At 41.2% G+C, this 19,641-nt stretch overlaps 1 protein-coding gene across 2 annotated transcripts in view; it reads left to right on the top strand.

Moving 5' to 3' along the window:
• nop14 (NOP14 nucleolar protein homolog (yeast)) overlaps positions 1–19,641 on the top strand; it is a 55,088-nt gene that overhangs the window by 23,225 nt on the left and 12,222 nt on the right. For both annotated transcript variants that reach the window (XM_043703789.1, XM_043703795.1), the window contains exons 6-13: positions 4,290–4,418; positions 4,686–4,808; positions 7,504–7,635; positions 9,020–9,341; positions 9,699–9,829; positions 14,668–14,753; positions 16,622–16,757; positions 17,998–18,099. In XM_043703789.1, the coding sequence (XP_043559724.1) occupies positions 4,290–4,418; positions 4,686–4,808; positions 7,504–7,635; positions 9,020–9,341; positions 9,699–9,829; positions 14,668–14,753; positions 16,622–16,757; positions 17,998–18,099 (1,161 nt within the window). The remainder of the gene's footprint in view (positions 1–4,289; positions 4,419–4,685; positions 4,809–7,503; positions 7,636–9,019; positions 9,342–9,698; positions 9,830–14,667; positions 14,754–16,621; positions 16,758–17,997; positions 18,100–19,641) is intronic.

The raw sequence follows: 19,641 nt of genomic DNA, 5'->3' as shown, positions 1-19,641 counted from the left end.
ATGCAGTTCATCCAAACCAGGGGATTTGTATATTTTTAAAGCCTAACAAAGCCTCCAATACCTCCCCATTTCCTATATCAAATTGTGCAAGTTCCTCACCTTCCTTTTTTTGAACTCTGTACCTACGTCCTCCTTTTCCAGAGTGAAGACCAAAGAGAAGTATTCATTTGACACCCTTTCAACATCCTGTGGCTTCAAACACAGGTTGCCCCCTTAGTCCCTAATGGGTCCTACTCAAACCCTGGTTAATCTCTTCCTTTAATGTATTTATAAAATATCTTAAGATTCTGTTGGCAAGTTCTTTATCATGCCCTGTTTTTGTTCTTCTTCCTTAAGTTCCTTCCTGTATTTCTCTAGAACTGCAGCTGAATTGCTCCCTTTGGACTTGCGAAAAGCCCTGTCGTCTTCCTCATCCAGTCCTGAATTGGACTAGACAACCAGGGTTCTCTGAACTTCTTGCTCCTACATTTCCCTCTAAAGGGTACATGTTAGTCCTTGTTGAATGCCCTCCACTACTCCAATGTGGTGATCTTGTTGGCAAGGAGGTGTACCAGTCCTGCTTTATTTTAATAAAATCTGCCTCCCCCACTCCCAATCCAAAGCCATCTTTCGTAGGCCACCTTTTTCCTTGTCAAGAACAATTTCGAATTGTACGTGTTGTGGTTGCTATCGGTAATATCCTTCTCTCTCTCTCTCTCTCTCTCTCTCTCTCTCTCTCTCTTCCCCCCCCCCCCCCCCTAATGTCCTCCTCTCTCTCTCGCTCTCGCTCTCTCTCCAGAACCAGATCCAGCACTGGGCCACCCCTTATTGGGCCTTCTCTGTATTGATACAAAAAAAAATCCCCTGAACGCATTTTAAGATAGAATCGAATCTACCCTTTCTAACCCTTAACTTTGGAGGGTTTGATGTTTGGCAGTGGCTACATGGCTGGGCAGTGGTGAGTTTGAAGCGTTTCAACATTAGGAGGAGAAATTTAGAGTCACAAACTGAACTCAGAACCAAAGGTGGACAGAGTGCAGCCACAGAGCTTTGAATGAGTTGAGGTTATGGAGAATACAAAATTTTAATCTCCCAACTGTCGGAAGCCAATGACGTTGATGGGCACATGAGCAACCATGAATTGTTTTGAAAAGGGGGTCACTGGGCCCAAAACGTTGTTATGGGTAAGTCACCACAAGTTGCACATGATTCAGCTACTTATTAAGCTATCACTCAGACAATCAAGTACTGAATAATTCATATTTTATTGCATGTTACAACCAAATATAAAATCTCGCAACTAAGCAAGAATCAGCCTGTGACTCAACTTAGCGATTACTCGATTAATGGTGAAATCTGGCCAAGACTTCAACCAACAGTGGTCTGAGGCAGACATGGAAGTGTCCAGAGCTCAATCCTTGTGCAGTCTTGTTTTTCGATGTTCTGCTATTGAGTTGTTCTCGTTCAATGCTTACACAGATTTTCATGCTTCAGTCTCTGAGGTGGTATACTTATAATTTCTTTTTTAAGTCCTTTCATCTGTGGCTGGCTTGTAGTTTTTGTCTCTTGTTACATTTGGCAATGACTGTTTGTTTGTTTGAAGATTAAATTAGATTCGATTCACTACAGGGTGGAAACAGGCCCTTCGGCCCAACTAGTCCACACCGCCCCTCCGAAGAGAAACCCACCCAAACCCATTTCCCATACACTTACCCCTGACTAACGCACCTAACACTGTGGGCAATTTAGCATGGCCAATTTACCTGACCTGCACATCTTTGGATTGTGGGAGGAAACCCACGCAGACATGGGGAGAAAGCGCAAACTCCACACAGACAGGCGGGAATCGAACCCAGGACCCTGGTGCTGTGAGGCAGCAGTGCTAACCACTGAGCCACCATGGTGGCCGCCTTCTGAAGATGCAGCTTATCGGTCATTAACTCCTTAAATTCTTCTAGGCAATGCTTGTCCGTTGTGGCCATGAAGCATCCAATTTATCAAGCAGTTTTATTTATGTAATCTCACTAAGACATGACTAATTGCTTGAGTCTCTGTAATTGCTTGAGTGTCTTTGTTCCTTAACAGTTTATTCCTGACAGAGTTCTTGCTGCATGTGACAGGTTTTGATTTTTGTTGGTTCATTCAGTCCATAAACAGTCATTAAAGTTCTGAAGTCTATGATGTCACAATATTAACTCTGCTTTCTCTCCATAGATACAGCGTGGCCTGCTGAGCTTTTTGAGCAATTTCTGATTTTGTTTTTGAGTTTACATGCTTCCTAGTTTCTGGACCTTTGGATAACTGCCTGAAGTGCAAACTTGTAAACTCTCCATTCTCTGTAATACAAAACCTTTCGCCTTCCAGCTGTAACACTGTTACTCCTAAAAAAAAACACACCTACCTGCTCTGTACAATTCTGAAGCTTTCCTTGTGACCTCACCACTTCATGAAGGTAGCTGTTAGATTGGAAGAAGTAATATTTTTTGCTAGAAATGAAATATTTTCCTCAAAAATTTATCTTCTCAGAAGTTTACTTAATACACAGTTGCAACTGTTTTAGAATATTCAACTGATCTCCTTTAAATATTTACAGGGAGACAGTGTCGTAGTGATAATGTCACTGGGCTAGCAATCCATTACCTCCGACCAATGCTCTGAGGTTATGAGTTCAAGTCGCACTATGACAGATGGTGGATTTTGAGTTTATTTTTTGAAAAATCTGGAATAAAGAACTAGCCTAATAGCATCCTTGTAACTGTGGTCAATCATTAAAAAACTCATCTAGTTCACTAATGTCCTTTAGACAAGGAAATCTGCTAGACTCCAGACACACGGCAATTTAGTTGACTCTTAACTGCTGTCTTGGAACTTAAGTGTGGGCAGAACTGCTGGTCTAGCGAGTGATACCCCATCCCAATAATGAGTAAGGAAAATCATACAATATTTCAGTAAATTTCAAGCATTCCTGTATAGAAACTAGGTTCCCATTTATTCCATCTTTTATCTTAGCCTGCTGGAAGGCACCGCCTCCCTAACCTGCAATCTTCTTCCCGACCTCTCCGCCCCCACCCCAATCTGTCCTATCACCCTCACCTTGACCTTTTTCCACCTATCACATTTCCGACGCCCCTCCCCCAAGTCCCTCCTCCCTATCTTTTATCTTAGCCTGCTGGACAAACTTTCCTCATTCCTGAAGAAGGGCTAATGCCCGAAACGTCGATTCTCCTGTTCCCTAGATGCTGCCTGACCTGCTGCGCTGTTCCAGCAACACATTTCCATCTCTGATCTCCAGCATCTGCAGACCTCATTTTCTCTTCCCATTTATTCCACTTCACTTGTGTTCTCAATTTCAGATGTGAAATGAATTGTATTCCTCATAGCACCCATTCCTTAATAGCCAAATATTGCAATTGTTGATGATCTGACACAAAGATCATATTGAAAACAGAGAGGGTATCAGAGTTAACTTTTCGAGTTCAGTATCTCTCAGGAGCTTAGGATCAGCAACCTCTGAAGCTGTGCATCTGCACACAGCGTGCCAACACCATTTGCAGCATTGACTCCTGGTTCTAGAATTCACTGCTCCACTTGAACCTTGGAAGAAGACCATATTAGTAGGAACAAAGTGGGATCTGGGCAGTTGGAGGCACGTGGTATTGTGATTGAACCTCCAGATGTATGACCAACTATATTCTTCCAGACAAGGAGCCACTTTGCACTTGTATCATTCATTGTTCTCCATAAATGCTGCTGCACCTGTTGCATGTTTTTTTTAAATACTTTGTTTTTATTTCAGCCTCAATTCTATGTAGTTTGATTTCATACTGTACACGTGACCATTTTATAAACGCAAACGTTAATTGGAAATTGCTGCAGAAATGGGCTGAGGTTAGGGTTAGCTTTATTCCTGAAGGTTTCAGCACATGACCTCTTGTCTAAAACAGCTTTTGCCATTGGTTTTTTGACATGTTCATCTTTGTGATGTTGCTATCTTCTCATGTTGATTGAGAATTGAACAGATTCGAAATCATAATTCTTGACTCAGTCCAAATGCCTTTTTATCCCTATCCCCACTATTTTCATTACTCATCAGTGATGGTGTTCAACAAAGAAAACATAGTTGATTACAGTATTCTGATTTTTGTTTTCCCTGCTTGGTCTCAGCAGCAGAGTGGCCAGTTCCTGGCAACTTCAAGTCTATCCTGGAGGGTTGGGTCATTGAGTAGTGGGCAGACCCAAGGGGGCTAAATGTTGTCCACTTTTTCAATGTTCTTCATTTTGGTAACAATGGAATGTTCTAATCTAAACAGTATGAGCGGCAGGTGCAGCGAGACAAGGCACAGGAACTGACTGAGAAGCTGGACAAAGATTGGAAGGAAGTCCATTCCTTGTTGGCTCATAAAGCTCCCAAAAAGGAGCGCGAGGAGGAGAAACCCAAGGTAAGTGATTATTTAGGAAGGTACGACCTCGGCCATCAAATAAGCTGTCTATTTAGCTATGAGGCAGCTTAAAATAAAGATTTTGCAAATGAATTAAAATTGAGACTGTCTTTTTCATCAGTTTTATATCAATTGCTTGTTATGCCTGGTTTCTGGCATTGTGTGGTGCTATTGTATACTGCAAGTTATTCTAGGGATTAGAGTAAAATAAAATAATTAAAATAAAAGTGCAGTTTATTTTTCTCCATTTTTTGGTCTTTCCTCAAGGCTGGGGATTATGACATAATTGTACGTGAGCTGTTCTTTGACATGAAGGCACAGCCCTCTGACAGACTGAAAACCAAGGAAGAGTTGGTGAAGGAGGAGCAAGAACGCCTACAGAAACTTGAGGTATGGAATCTATTGAACTTTTTGACCGTATGCCTCAGTAGTGTCCCGGCCAGTATATATTTCTCAACCAACATCATGAAATCTATTGCCTGCTCGTTACCACACTGCTGTTTATGCAGATTTCGATTTGCTCTTCACACCTAATTAAGATGCAATGTATTGGTGATGAGATTCATGTTAACAATGTGAATTGACATGAAATTGTTAACCTTTAGGTAAAGTAGATAAAAAGTCCAGACTTCAGGCATTTTGTTCTGAGCTTGATTTTTGAAATCTGCTTGTGCAATGTTACCACTATGTACAGAAAGGTGTCCTGGTGGTCAGATGAAAAATGTTGGTGCAGACATGCCGGTTTTTTTCCCAAAATATACTTTATTCATAAAATTAATTTAAGTATGTTGAATTATCATTTAAAGTTAACATGACATGAGATGCAAAAACATTTCAATTTTTTTCCACACTGTTCATCATTCATTACATTTCCAAATTCAGTTAACACTTAACAGTTTTCATTACATGTCAACTATTCAACCTGAAAGGTTTTACACAGTTTCCAGCTGTTCGGTATACCGTGGCTGAAAGGCCTTAAGGATCTTTTCTCCAACATGGTGGCTACCCTAAGTTTTGGTGTGTCCTTCAGGACATCATACTAGAATTTGGAATGTGCCAGTCTGTTGCTATGGACTAACATGCTGTTAGTCACACTCAATTAAAACACGCTGTTTCATTACTGCAAATTGTTGTTTCCCTGTCCGTTGCTTAAAGTGGGAATGTCACCTTAACATCAAGGTGCCCACAATGATTAGGTGGGACTGGATAAAATCCTCCTCGAAACATCTCTTTATTGTCAGTCAGCACAAATCGCTGAAGAAACAGGAGAGTTGACTTTGGTGTAGGCTGCATGAATAAACAGTAGTCTAATACAACTTGGGAACAAGCCCTTTGGCCCACCAGTGCTGACACATGATTCCTTTCTAAAAAGAAATCTTTTGCCTCTACAGGGTCCATATCCCTCTATTCCTATATCTGAAAGATGCCTCTTAAACATTGCTTTATAGTCACCTGCTCTGGCTGTGTAATCCAGGTACTCAGCACACTTTGTGTTAAATACTTAATGATCCAGCTTCTACAGCCCTCGACAGATCCACTTACCTCTGAGGGAAGAAAATTAGATTAGATTAGATTAGATTACATTACAGTGTGGAAACAGGCCCTTCGGCCCAACAAGTCCACACCGACCCGCCGAAGCGTAACCCACCCATACCCCTACATTTAGCCCTTACCTAACACTACGGACAATTTAGCATGGCCAATTCACCTGACCTGCACATCTTTGGACTGTGGGAGGAAACCGGAGCACCCGGAGGAAACCCACGCAGACACGGGGAGAATGTGCAAACTCCACACAGTCAGTCGCCTGAGGCGGGAATTGAACCCGGGTCTCAGGCGCTGTGAGGCAGCAGTGCTAACCACTGTGCCACCGTGCCGCCCACTCATCCACTCTGTCTTAAATAGGCAAGCTTTACTTTGAGACTATTTCTTCTGGTACTGACTCTCCCAAAGAGGGACCAATCTCTCAGCATTTATCCTGTCAAACCCTTAAACATTTTGTGTTTCAATACGGTTGCTTTTCATTCTTCTGAACTTTAATGAGTACAGGCCCAACCTACGTAAACTCTTAAACTAGGTTCTTAAATATCTGCCATTGTTCCTGAATCATCTTTGCTGCTAAACTCCTTTCCCAATTACCTCCATCTAGCTCTGTCCTCATTCTTTTGTGTATAAGCCTCATTTGAGTTTAGTTGTTTTTGACCCAAGTTTCTCACACTGAAACTGAATGCTAAATTCTACCATGTGTTGATCACTGTTTCATGGGACATTTTTACCCTGACATTGTTTATTAGAACTGCCTCATTATACATTACCAGATCCAAAATAGTCTCATGCCTGACTGGATCTACAATATATTGCCTAGGAAACTGTGCCAAATACATTCTGTCCTTTCCTGCCCTATTCTGATTCCCACTCTAACTTAAATAGCTGCCCTGAAATGCTGCCATATTGTTTTGCTTTGTAAGCCTACATATCCCCTCTGCAGAACCCTCCCTCACTCCAGTAAACTTAAAGCCTTCTCTGTAGCCTGAGGTATTTGACTCCCCCCAACACCCCAATTGCTTATTGTGACACAGGTTGACTTCTTTGTTCAAGTATCTTATTTGTAGATTCCCACCAAACTTTTAAAAAAAGGTCTACCTTCAGCCACAGAGCTATTACTCACCTCATGTTTATTTCGCTTGGTAATATTTTCCTAATCCCTCACCTGTTGGAGACACTTACCACAAGTTATCATTCTGTATACACACATCTTGACAATTAGAGCATGCAAGCTATTCACCAAGGGGAATCCAATCAACTTTGCCTGACCTTGTTGTGAATGCTCTTGAAGCTGAGCAGTCACAGCAGGATCTCTAGATGTTTTCTCTCCTTACCAGGTTGAACAACACTCTTGCTCCAATGATCCAAGAGGTAGGAGCTAACTAAACACAGAATGGAAATCTGCTCTTCAGTATATTGGAGCACATTAATTTTAAAAACCATGCAGTTTGAATTGTATTTATGTTTTTATGCTGGTTTTACTCAGTGTATTGGGGTTCCATGATCAGTGTTAGTAATTTGTTCTGACACTAAATTTCAGGCAGAGAGAATGCGTCGGATGCGTGGAGAATTTGTCGAGAAAGGCAACAACAAATCGAAACACATGTCTGCAGATGATTTGCATGATGGCTTCATCCTGGAGAAGATTGATAATCCTTGCCTTGTTTACAAGGTGGGGTTCAAGAACTGGTAAAACCTAACCATTGCTTTTGGATGTTAGAGCAATAGAGGACAATACTTCTGCTAAATAGCACATGGTACAACTGCACAGCATCCAGGAAGGTACCATATAGAACTTGTCCTGAGTTCAGTGTCACATGTAACTGCACAGAGGAATGTAAAGGTATCAGACGCAGGTAGTGAAAACAGTAATTTCTTGTAGGAAAGACTTAGGGAGTGTTTTGCACGAAATTATGTCTAATCCTTTCACATTGCTATACATTATTAATGATTAATGCTTTAGTGTGTTTCTTCTGTTTACTCTTAACAACATTAATCATTTTTGGTTAGCCTCTTTGGTAAAGAAGCAGATTCAAATTCTGTTTACATGTTTGTTGCAAATGCTTGGCAATCTCAACAGCAGCATTATTGTTGAAAAGATTTGCAATCGCCCCTATGATTTGCAAAAAGTGGCAAGCAGGGTGTTCAATGGATATTAGCGGAAGTGACCGAAAAGCTGCATCAAAGAAGCAAGCTTTAACAAAGGAAAGAGAGGTGTAAGGGTTTGCAAAGTAATGGTTAGAATATGGCAGTTATGATGACCAAAAGCATGTTTTTCTTTGACAGAAAGCAGAAAATATTGATTGTTGTGATACTCAAATTCAGTTTATTACTCACTGACGTAGTTTCACTGATTTACACTTAATGTACCTACAAAACTTATTTTTAGAGTATTATTCAGTATTCAGAGCTGTTGCTGCTTTCTGTTGGAAGGTATGAAAAAATTTGCCATCTTAACCAGAATTTGAATTAGCAGTGGTTCTGATTGGTGAGGGGTGTATGTGAGGGCATCTCTAGGGCTACAGAGCAGGTTTGTCTGTGATGCCATGTGTGGTTTAAGTATCTGAACATAAATAATTATCACTTTAGGCAGCATAGCAGAAGGTGAACCATTTAATTTTAAAATATCTAGAGGACATGACAATGAACAATTCTGAATTTTTGTTTTTGTCTTGCGTGCTCTGAGAAAACTTGTCCTTGGTTTGTTGTCTACTGCTGTTTGATCCTGAACCATTTTCTTGGCAGTTTTTTTTTTGCTGATGATGGATTGCCATTGCTTTCCACTCTCAGTAGCAAGAGGAGGAGGCAGATCCCAAGTCACCTCAGTTGAAACTGGAATCAAACCCATACTGCTTTGACATTATTTGGAAGCACACTATAGCGATCTAGCCAACTGAGGTAACCCCCACTTGACTTGATCGTGGAACTAAATGTAAATCATTCTGCTGAACTTTTTTTTTTCTCATGTGTGTGTTTACCAATCTGCTTTGGGACTACCCTAAACAAAACGTCGGATGGCTAATGGTGTTTGACCTTGAACTTTTTTTTATTAAAAGGAAGGAAAGCTGGAGGATTTTGAGGAGGAAGAAAAGAAACTGGCAAGTGAAAATGAAGAGGAAAATGGGGAAGGTGAAGAGAGTGATGAGGATGACGATGGGGAAGAGAACCAAAGTGAAGAGAGTGATGAAGACAGTCATTCTGATGTAGAAGATGATAGCCATTCAGATTTAGGCTCCGATGTCGAAAGTGAGAAGGACAGTCTTGCGGCTGATGAAAAACCAGCTCAGTCCACTTTGACTAAAGAGAGTGCACCAAATGAAGAAGCAAGAAAAGCTATGATGGAAGCAGCCAAGACTGAGCTACCTTTCACTTTTCCTGGTAAGTCTTGGACTTTTGCTAATGAGCGGCTTTTTTTTTGTGGATGTGCAAAGCCTAGCATTGTTCATGCCTAAGGCCTCACTGGCATATTCAGCTTGCATTTGGTCCTGTGCTGTTCGGACCAGTTGTTTGAGGAGACTTATTAAAGTAATATCTGAATTGCAGTGGATTAATGACTTAATGGAGTTCAGGTAAAACAGTTCTGTAGTCTCTTGCTCAATCATTCCTGATTGCACACCCCTCTCATCCCAGGGAAAATGCAGTGGTTCTTTTTGTTGTATGTCCTCTATTGGCCACACTGGGGCATGACCAGTAGGTTTCCATCCTGATCTCATTCTAATGGTTTAATTTTCACAGTCCCTGAGTCATATGCTGACCTGAAGTCCCTGCTAACGGGGCATGTATCAGAGGAACAGTGTCTAATAGTGGAACGCATTCAGAAGTGTAACCACCCAAGTCTTGCAGCAGGAAACAAAGCCAAGTTAGAGGTGAGTTACTTATACTGTGAATAGTCAAATATAAAATAGCTGTTTATTCTCTGTATTATCCATCTGACCCATTTGTTCTATTAGGCACTGTGTAGACTGGTTACATGATGCACATTTTCTTTTATAAAAATCTAATTTATTTTTGGAGTATATAATGCTGGTAAAGCTGAATTTCTTGCCTATCCTTAAGTTTCTATACACAAAAGCGCAATGCTTGATCATAAAAAAATACAGCAGAGATTATTGAAATAAATACTTTAAAGCTCCATTAAAGCAGCAAATCTTTATTTAAATACATTTCTTTGCTCCATCATGACATGAATGAACCCATGACTGTGCTGAGCCTGTAATTAATTCTAAGGGTGGGTTATGAAGTGTGCCTGACATGCTATAAAACTGCCCTTCTGCTTCATTTTTCTGTACAATTCAAATTAGTGTGTAGAACCTTGTCACCTCTGTAATCAAAATCTGATACAATGAATTACTATTAGGAGCATGGTGGTTGAAGAGGCGATTAATTTCCTCTCTCTATCCGGAAAGATATTTGATTTGCGTGTGTAAGACGGTTCACGGTTCTGCTAACAGGAAGAATTTATTGTCTACTTCCAACTGGTATGCCTGATGAGTGTGTGTTGGCTCCACTGTTATTCATTATATTTAGTACACATGAATCTCCGACCTTGAAATATGTTGATAATGCCAAAATCAACTAATAGCAAGGAGGGCCATCAAGGACTCAGGAAGACATAAGTTAGTTAATAAAATATGTAGATAAGTGGTGGAAGCAGTTCTAAAGTGGAATGCTGTGAATTATGATGAGTGCATACTTAATGCAAGACACTGCAAAAAACATAGTAAGGAGAAGCTTTCTGGAGAGCAAAGTGTGTCTAAACAGTGACCTGAGGCTTCAGGCCAATGATTCCCTGAAAGAGCATGTGAATGATGGAAGTCACTGCCATTCTGGATTTTATAAATAAGGACCTAAGATTAAAGACATAATCATTTGTAGAAGTCATCTAAAGGGGGTTATTTTAGAGTTCTGCGTGCAGATATTTGTTTCCATAAAGGACAATGGTGAGGTAAAATTTTTTCACCCATAAAGTAGTGAACCTGTGGAATTCATTCAGTGGTTGAGGCCAAATCATTGAGTTTTTAAAAAGGAGATATTTCTGTTGTGCCTAAAGGGGTCAAGGGATAAATGAGGAAGGTGGGATGAGAGTGTTGAGCTCAGTCATAATCAATACAGCAGGCTGTAGGGTCTAATGGCCTAATTCTGCTTCTGTCTTTCTATACGTAGAGCTGTAGAGCATTGGTAGGGTGTTACACAAATCCTTAACATTGGAGAAAGAAGATGTAGACACAGAATTCAGCAAATTGGACTGTGAGGTTCTTGAGCAGTTTGACCTAGGGAGTGAAGTGTTTTTGGCAGGCCTAAAGTGGACAAATCCCCACGTCTGGATGAGTTGTATCCCAGGCTGCTGTGGGAGTCGAGAAATAATACACAGGCTGTGACCCAGTTCTATAAATTCCAGTCTGGCTGCAGGAGAAGTGCCAGAAGACTAGAGGGCAGCTAATGTGATTCCACTTTTCAAGAAGAATGGTAAGGATAAGCCAGGAAATTATAAACCAGTGAGTCTAACATCGGTGGTAGGAAAACTATTGAAGAAAATTGATCTCCACTTAGAAAGGCAAGACTTGATCAGTGATTGTCAGTATGGCTTTGTCAGAAGGAGGTCATGCCTCACAAATTTGATGGGTTTTCTTTGCGGAGCTGACCGGATCTGTAGAAGAGGTAGTGCAGTTGATATAGTTTATATGGATTTCAACAAAGCCTTTGACAAGGTATGACATGATCCTTTTGTAAAAAAGGATAAAAACACATGGGATCCAGGTAACTTGGCAAGTTGGATCCAAAATTGGTGTAATGGTAGGAGACAATGTGATGGTGGAAAGTTGTTTATGTGACTAGAGGGCACTGTACAGTGGCATACCACAGGAATCAGTGCTGGGATCCTTCTTGATTGTGGTATAACTGAAGAGTATAGAAGATGACACTCAAAGATTGGTCATGTGGTTAACAGTCAAGAAGAGCTCTTAGATTTCAGGAGGAAATGGGCAGATTGGTCAGATCAGTAACACATGGAATTTAACCCTGATAAGTGTGAGGAACTGCGCTTCAGAAATATTAAGATAAGGGAGTACTCAATGAATGGCAGGATACAGGCGGCTCAGAGGAACAGAGGGATCTTGAAAAGAGGCTGCATAGGCTTGGGTTGTTTTCTTTAGAGCAGAGAAAGCTGATAGGGGATCTACTTGAGATTTGCGACTGAGTGGCCTGGACAGGATGGATAGGAAACAGCTGTTCCTCCTAGTCAAAGGATCGATAACAAGGGGGCACATATTTTTTTAAAGTGAAAAGCAGGAGTTTAGAGGAAATTTGAGGAAAAAATGTCCATCCAATGAATGAAGAGAATCTGGCACACACTGCCTGGGAGGGTAGTTGAGGTGGGAAACCTCACAACTTCTAAAATAATACTTGGATGAGCACTTGACAAGTCATAACATTCAATGCTATAGGCCAAGTACTAGAAAATAAGACGAGTGTAGATTTTGTTATTGCAGGTACAATGGCTGAAGGGCCTGTTCTGTACTGTATAATTCTATAAAATGGCCATGTTCTTCAAGACCGAAAGAACATGAACTGCACCAGTTACAACTGAATAAAATAGGTGCTAGCCATTCACCAGTTTATTTTTCAAGACAATGCTCTGACCAATCAGAGTTAACCTGCCTGGTTTAAAATGTAGACACAGCCTGGCAGTTAACTGTCATAAGACTTAATGGGTGAATTCTCTATGGCAGCACCTCTACCAATCAGTCATCACAGTTCTCTCATGCAGTATAATGGCACTTTAACTCTTGAAATGGCACATTGTCTTGAATGTGAGACGATAAGCTTTAACAAAGTGTGCCTTTGTTAGCAATACTTAATTATATTTTCATATAGAGTCATAGAGATGTACAGCATGGAAACAGACCCTTCGGTCCAACCTGTCCATGCCGACCAGATATCCGAACCCAATCTAGTCCCACCTGCCAGCACTTGGCCCATATCCCTCCAAACCCTTCCTGTTCATATACCCATCCAAATGCCTCTTAAATGTTGAAATTGTACCAGCCTCCACACTTCCTCTGGCAGCTCATTCCATACAGGTACCACCCTCTGCATGTAAACATTGCCCCTTAGGTCTCTTTTATGTCTTTCCCCTCTCACCCTAAACCTATGCCATCTAGTTCTGGACTCCCCGACCCCAGGGAAAAGACTTTGTCTAGTTGCCAAATCAATGCCCCTCATAATTTTGTAAACCTCTATAAGGTCACCCCTCAGCCTCCGCATTCCAGGGAAAACAGCCCCAGCCTGTTCAGCCTCTCCCTGTAGCTCAAATCCTCCAACTCTGGCAACATCCTTGTAAATCTTTTCTGAACCCTTTCAAGTTTCACAACATTTTTCTGATAGGAAGGAGACCAGAATTGCACACAATATTCCAACAGTGGCCTAGCCAATGTCCTGTACAGCTGCAACTTGACCTCCCAACCCCTGTACTCAATACTCTATCATGAACGATTTGATAGAGAACTTAGGGATGTCACTTGTCTGTAACAAAGGTCATTGTTTTATAACTATTGCAAAGAGACTGAGAAAAGATTTCATTTCAGTTCATTCACAGATGTGGTTGCTATGGAGAAAGCCTGCATATTTGCCCTTTACCCATTTTAATACCCTTGCCTAATTGTCTTTTGAGAAGAAATTATTGAGCATATTTTTGAGTTAGTTTGTGTGATGAGGGAAGGAGTTCCAGGATTTTAACCCAAACATTTATGAAAGAACTGTTATTATTCTAATTCAAAATGATGGGAAACTTAAAACCCTACGTCATTGTGATATTCCGATGCATTTTATTTCCGTGTTCTTGATGGCAGAGGTCACAGGTGTAGGCGATGCTGTGGTGAGTTGCTGTGCTGCATTCTGCAGGTGGTACTGCTCCTACTGGTTATTTGTGAAGAGAATGAATGTTTAAACTGGTGTTTGGGTGCCAGTCTGGCACACTGTTGAGACCAGGATGGTGTGTTATTGGCATTACACTCTTCCAGGCGGCTGGTAGAGGATTGGAAGATGGGATTGCATTACGTACTGGAGATGCTTGGTGGAATCTTTAAGAAAGGTCCTTTGCATCACAGACGTTCTTTATAAGATATGGTTGGAGCACAGACTACCTTTTAAGAGAATATTGGATAAGCATTTAAAGTATACCAAGAGATATTGGGTAATATAGTGAGCACGCATCTGTGTGTGTTTATCTGGTACAATCACTCAAACAGCCGACACCAGATACGATGTATTGAATAGTGTCCTCATGCTGTAAATTTCTCTGGTTCTGTTGAATAAAATCATGTTTATCATCCTTCATGATGCCACTACAATCAAGTATCATTTTGCAGTTTACAGCACAGAAACAGGACATTTGGCGGCTGTTCCCGCCACTGTTCATCCTCCACGCAAGCATCTGACTGCTGCCTTCCCCAGTAGTTCTGGTGGGGCAAGTGATTCCTTTTATTAATATTCTGTTACTTTTTTGAGTTTCTCAGTGGGGAGCAATCGTCTTGTTTGTGAAGTCTAGCCACGTCCGCCAGTTAATCAGAGTCCTTGCCCCATTATGCTGCCCCTTAATGATACTGTCAAGTAACACCGGTAGATTTCACATGTGTATGTTGATGGCATCCGGATCTCCCCACTACCATCTCTATCCATCAACTATATATGTTTTTTCTGTTGGCAGAAGCTATTTGGTTTCCTGTGGGAATATATTGGGGAACTGGCAACCAGGCAGCCAGCAGAACTGAAGACAATTGACAAGATAATGCCGTAAGTATCACTCAGTTTTAAGGACTTTTTTTTTATTTTTGAGATTTTAAATGCATGTTTCTATCTTTAAGCATCAATCCTACATTAGAACTCTTCAAATTTCCAGAGACTTTAGTGTTTTGATATTATTGGGTTTGGTTTAAAATTTTAAACTTTTAGAATTGATGTGGACCTGGAGGTTAGATAGTCAAATGACAGTGGTAATATTACTGAAGGAGTGCTGCACAACCGTTGATGCAATACATTCAGTTGAGATATTAAATTCTTCTGTCCACTTGGGTGGATTTAAAAGATCCCACAGAGCTATCCCTAATGGCCTGACCAGTACATATATCCTTTAAATGCTCCCTGGCATAAAGGAGGATGGATATGGTTCTTGGCGGTCAGTCATCTAAACTCCAGACCATCTCTTCTGGAGTTCCTCAGGGTAGTGTCCTAGGCATCTTCAGCTGCTTCATAAATGGCCTTCCCTCCATGATGTCAAAAGTGAGGATGTTCACTGATGACTACATCATGTTCTGCATCATTTGCAACTCCTCAGACACTGAAACAGTCCATATCCAAATGCAGCAAAACCTGGGCAATATCCAGGTGTGGGCTGACAATTAGCAAGTAAACCTTCTGTCATACAAGTGCCAGGTAATAACTATTTTCAAGAAAAAAAGTATCTAACCATAATTATATTACCATCACTGATCCCCACTGCCCCACTAAGAATTTCCTGGGGATTATTATTGATCAGAAACTGAACTGGTTTCACCATTTACAGTGGCTACAAGGTGAATGTCAAAATCCAGGAATCCTACAGCGAGTAACTCTCCCCCTGAATCCCCAAAACCTGTCCACCATCTACAGGGCACGTCAGGAGTTTGATGGAATACTCCCCATTAGTCTGATGAGTGTAGCTCTAACAACACTCAAGAAGCTTGACCCCATCCAGGAAAAAGCAGGCCCCTTGATTGACATCTCATCTACAAACTTCAGTCCCTTCCAGTGAGGCTCAGTAGCAGCAGTGTCTACTACCTCTAAGTACCACTGCAGAAATTTACCAAGGGTCCTGAGACAACACCTTCCAAACCCACAACCACTATCAGTGGGCAAGGCACGTACATGGGAACACACCACTTGCAAGTTCCCCTCCAAAACACTCCTCATCCTTCAAAGTAAATCCCTGTTCTTTCAGTGTCAATTCGTCAGAATCCTGGAACTCTCTCCAACTGCACTGATGCTCCACTTACACAAAATGAGTGCAAAGACAGCACAATGCCACTGGGTCAAGGGCAATATCGATGGGTACTAAATGCTAGTCCAGCCAGCAACATCCACATCCAAAGAATCTTTCTGCACAGAAACAGACATTTATCTCATTAATATAGGTTCAGTATACTGGGGATAACCTGCCTACTGTTCAAAATAGTGCCATAGAATCTTTAAACCTCATCTTAGCTGAGTGTTAAATGTCTCATCTAAAAGGCAACACCTTTGACAATGCAGCGACCCCTCAGTACTGCAGTGCAGTGCCAGCCCAAGCTTTGTACTCAAGCCTCTAAAGTAGGCCTTGAATCCACGACCTTCTGACTGAGGTAAGACTACGGAGTCGAAAAGTATGGTACTGGCAAAGTACAGCAGGTCAGGCTACATCTGAGGAGCAGGAGTGTCAGCGTTTCCGGGTAAGAGTGCGACCAACTGAACTATTGACACAAATTTGCTGAGTTATACTTGGGCACCAAATTATGTTTAACTGGATGCCAAGAAATAGTTGAAAGGAGTGTCAAAACTTAATGAAAAAGGAAGACCGTTATCGAGAAATGTTAATATTACACTCCTCGGGGCTCTGTTCATGTCAGTTTCTTCTTTTCCTTTTGCAGCGAGTTATATGAACTGTCACAATTATTCCCTGAAGCTGCTTGCAGCTGTGTTCAATCAACCCTTCGACAAAGTATGCAGGAACTAGAAAACCAGCTGCAAGTCAAAGGTCGGGCTTCATTTCCTGGATTAGATAAGGTATGAAAATCAGCACGAAAGCAGTCAATATATTGCAGTTAGGTTCCTTAATTACCATGGTAGGTAATACTAACCTATCTAACTAATCCTTCCATTAAAATTATCCATTCTCCACACCATCTATCTGCTGCTTGCGTGACTTCAAATTGTTTGGCCTCCCCAATCCAATTCTGTCTTGATCACTCTGTGGAGTGAATTGATGTTGCTTTTATCCAGTTTATAATTGTGTCTTAAAAAACCCAAAGAATTGTGGATGCTGGAAACCTGATGCAAAGACAGAAATTGCTGGAAAATTAACAGGTCTGGTGGCATAGTTGGAGTGAAAAACAGTTAACTTTTTGGGTCCAGTTGTCCTTCTCGAGAAAGGTTCTGAAGCAGGGTCACTGAACCTGAAACATTAACTCTGCTTTCTGTCCACAGATGCTGCCAGACCTGCTAACTTTCTGCAGCATTTCTGTTTTTATTGCAAGCATCTTCTTGCAACTTTGGAGACTAACCATTTATCCACCATCAACACGTATGTTATGGTCATTGTTCACGGGAGTGAGTGCCTGAGGCACCTTCCAGTAAAAAGCCCTGACCCCCACTTTAATCTTTAAAACTCAAACATTCCAGGGTTGCTGTCAGCAGGATTCAGTACAGGTCACATGACTTCATTCATTACTCTTTAAATCCTAAGTTAAAAAGATGCAGTCCTATAGCACACCAATATTGTAAAAGAAATTACGTGTAACAGATTGGGAACAAAATGACAATGAAAAAAATGGGTATAAATCCTTATTCTGCAGTAACTCAGCAATGAGTCCCAGGCTAATGCTGGGTATATGGATTCAAACCCCTCAGTGGCAGCTGGTGGCATATAAATTAAAGTAATAAAAGTTTTGGATTGAGGGCTCATGCCAGTGATAGTGTCTCGAAACTAGCATGAATAAGCCCATCTGGTTTCCCATTGTCCTTCAGGGAAGGAAGTCTGCCATTATCTGGCCTGACCTACACGTGACTCCAGATCCACGATAATGTGGTTGGCTCTTAACTACCTCTAAAATGGCTGAGCAAGCCAATCAGTTCAAGAACAGTTAGGGATAGGGAACAAATGCTAGGCTTGCCAGTAACACCCACATCCCGTTAAAGGAAAAAGGCTGCTCATGCTGCTTCATCAGCTTCTGGATGAATGTAGCAATAGACATTTGATACCACCATGAGTTTCTATCATTGATGCAGTGTTTGGATTTCCTTTCAGCTGCTTTACATAAAGATTGCAGGAGCTCTGTTCCCCACCTCTGATTTCCGACACGTAGTGGTGACCCCTGCGCTGGTGTACATGAGTCAGATAGTCACCAAGGTAGGTACAAGGATTTGCACTTACTCTATTCATAAACTTTACCACATAAAAATAGGCTGTTGGCTTCATTATGCCAGTATCTATTTTGCATCAAAGCTTGCTGACCACTTTCTTCACCTAAATCTGTCAACATATTCTTCTAATTTCTCCCCAGTATTGGTCCAGCTTCCACTTAAAAACATTCTGGCTGTTCACCTTAACTAATTCTTCTGTCTGGGTAGAAAAGCCTTTCTTAAATTTCTTATTGGATTTATTCTTGACTACCTCATATTTATAGCCCCTAATTTAGACTGCACAGCTTAGATCTGGTCTGTTGTTTTTGGGATTATCTAGCCTTGTCTATCATTTGCACTGAATGCTGTTTGCATGCAAGTAATCCTGTGTTACCTCATTTTTTTATCTGCCTGGAGCTGCTCCTGGCGTGCCTTCCTGAGCTCTTCTCAGAACCCCATGGGTTTAATGGTAATGATGAGGGTGGGCATATACCATGCTGTGAGGTTGTAGATTGTCTTGGAATACAGTGTTGCTGATAGTCAACAGTGTGTCATGGCTGCCCATTCCTGAATGCTAGATCTGTTCAAAATCTATTCCATTAAGCACGGGATAATGCCACACAACACAACATTAGATTGTGAGAAACTAACAATCACACCTTGACATTTGTTGGCATTTCCATCCCTGAATCCCACACTATCAATTTCCTGGGGGGGTTACATTGACCAGAAACTGAATTGGGCAAGTCATATAAATACCATGGCTACAAGAACAGATCAGAGACTAGGAATCCTGCAGCGAGTAACTCAGCTGATTCACTATAGCTTGTCTACCATCTACAAGGCACAAGTCAGGAGTGTGATGAAATACTCTCCATTTGCCTGCATGAGTGCAATTCCAACAACACTGATCGATAGCTATGTAGGTTACAGCACTTCCAGGGTCTTACCAAATGCTTTTCCCTAAATGTAATAGTGATTTCTACCTCTACCACCCTCGCAGGCAGTGACTGCCTGACCTCCACTGTCTGGCTGAGAACTAGCTCTCTTTTGTCCTTTCACCAATTAACCTATGGCCTCTGGTTTTGCTGTCTCTGTTTATGAAAGTAGCTAGTTTTGCTTCTTTTGGATTCTAGTACAATTGACTTTCAATGCCTTGTTTGCACCATATAAAGTTTTGTTAGCCTGTTGTGTTTTTTTTAATCTGCCACTGGTCTTGCATGTTTCAGTTCAGTCCCCCTAATGATTAGCTGACTGTGGGGGAGAAATATTCCTTGTGTTTGCTCCGTATTAAAGGAAATCTTAAACTGATAAGAATATATTGGTTACGGATAAAGAAAGTTAACTTAGCCTAGCAAAGGCCACAGATTTAAGCTCCTTGGTTCAAGAACCAGAGAATAGCTCAGCACAGTTGTTTAGTACACAGCCAGCTGTGATGAGCTGGAATCTGCTGTCTGAAAGGGTAGTGAAAGCAGATTCAATTGTGACGTTCAGAAGGAAACAGGATACATATTTGAAGGATAAAAACAGGGAAATAGGACTGATTTAA

This window comes from Chiloscyllium plagiosum, chromosome 2 (assembly GCF_004010195.1).
Source record: "Chiloscyllium plagiosum isolate BGI_BamShark_2017 chromosome 2, ASM401019v2, whole genome shotgun sequence".
Lineage (NCBI taxonomy): Eukaryota > Metazoa > Chordata > Chondrichthyes > Orectolobiformes > Hemiscylliidae > Chiloscyllium > Chiloscyllium plagiosum.
The sequence above is the reverse complement of the archived record's forward strand: the minus strand, read 5'-3'. Positions and strand labels throughout refer to the sequence as shown.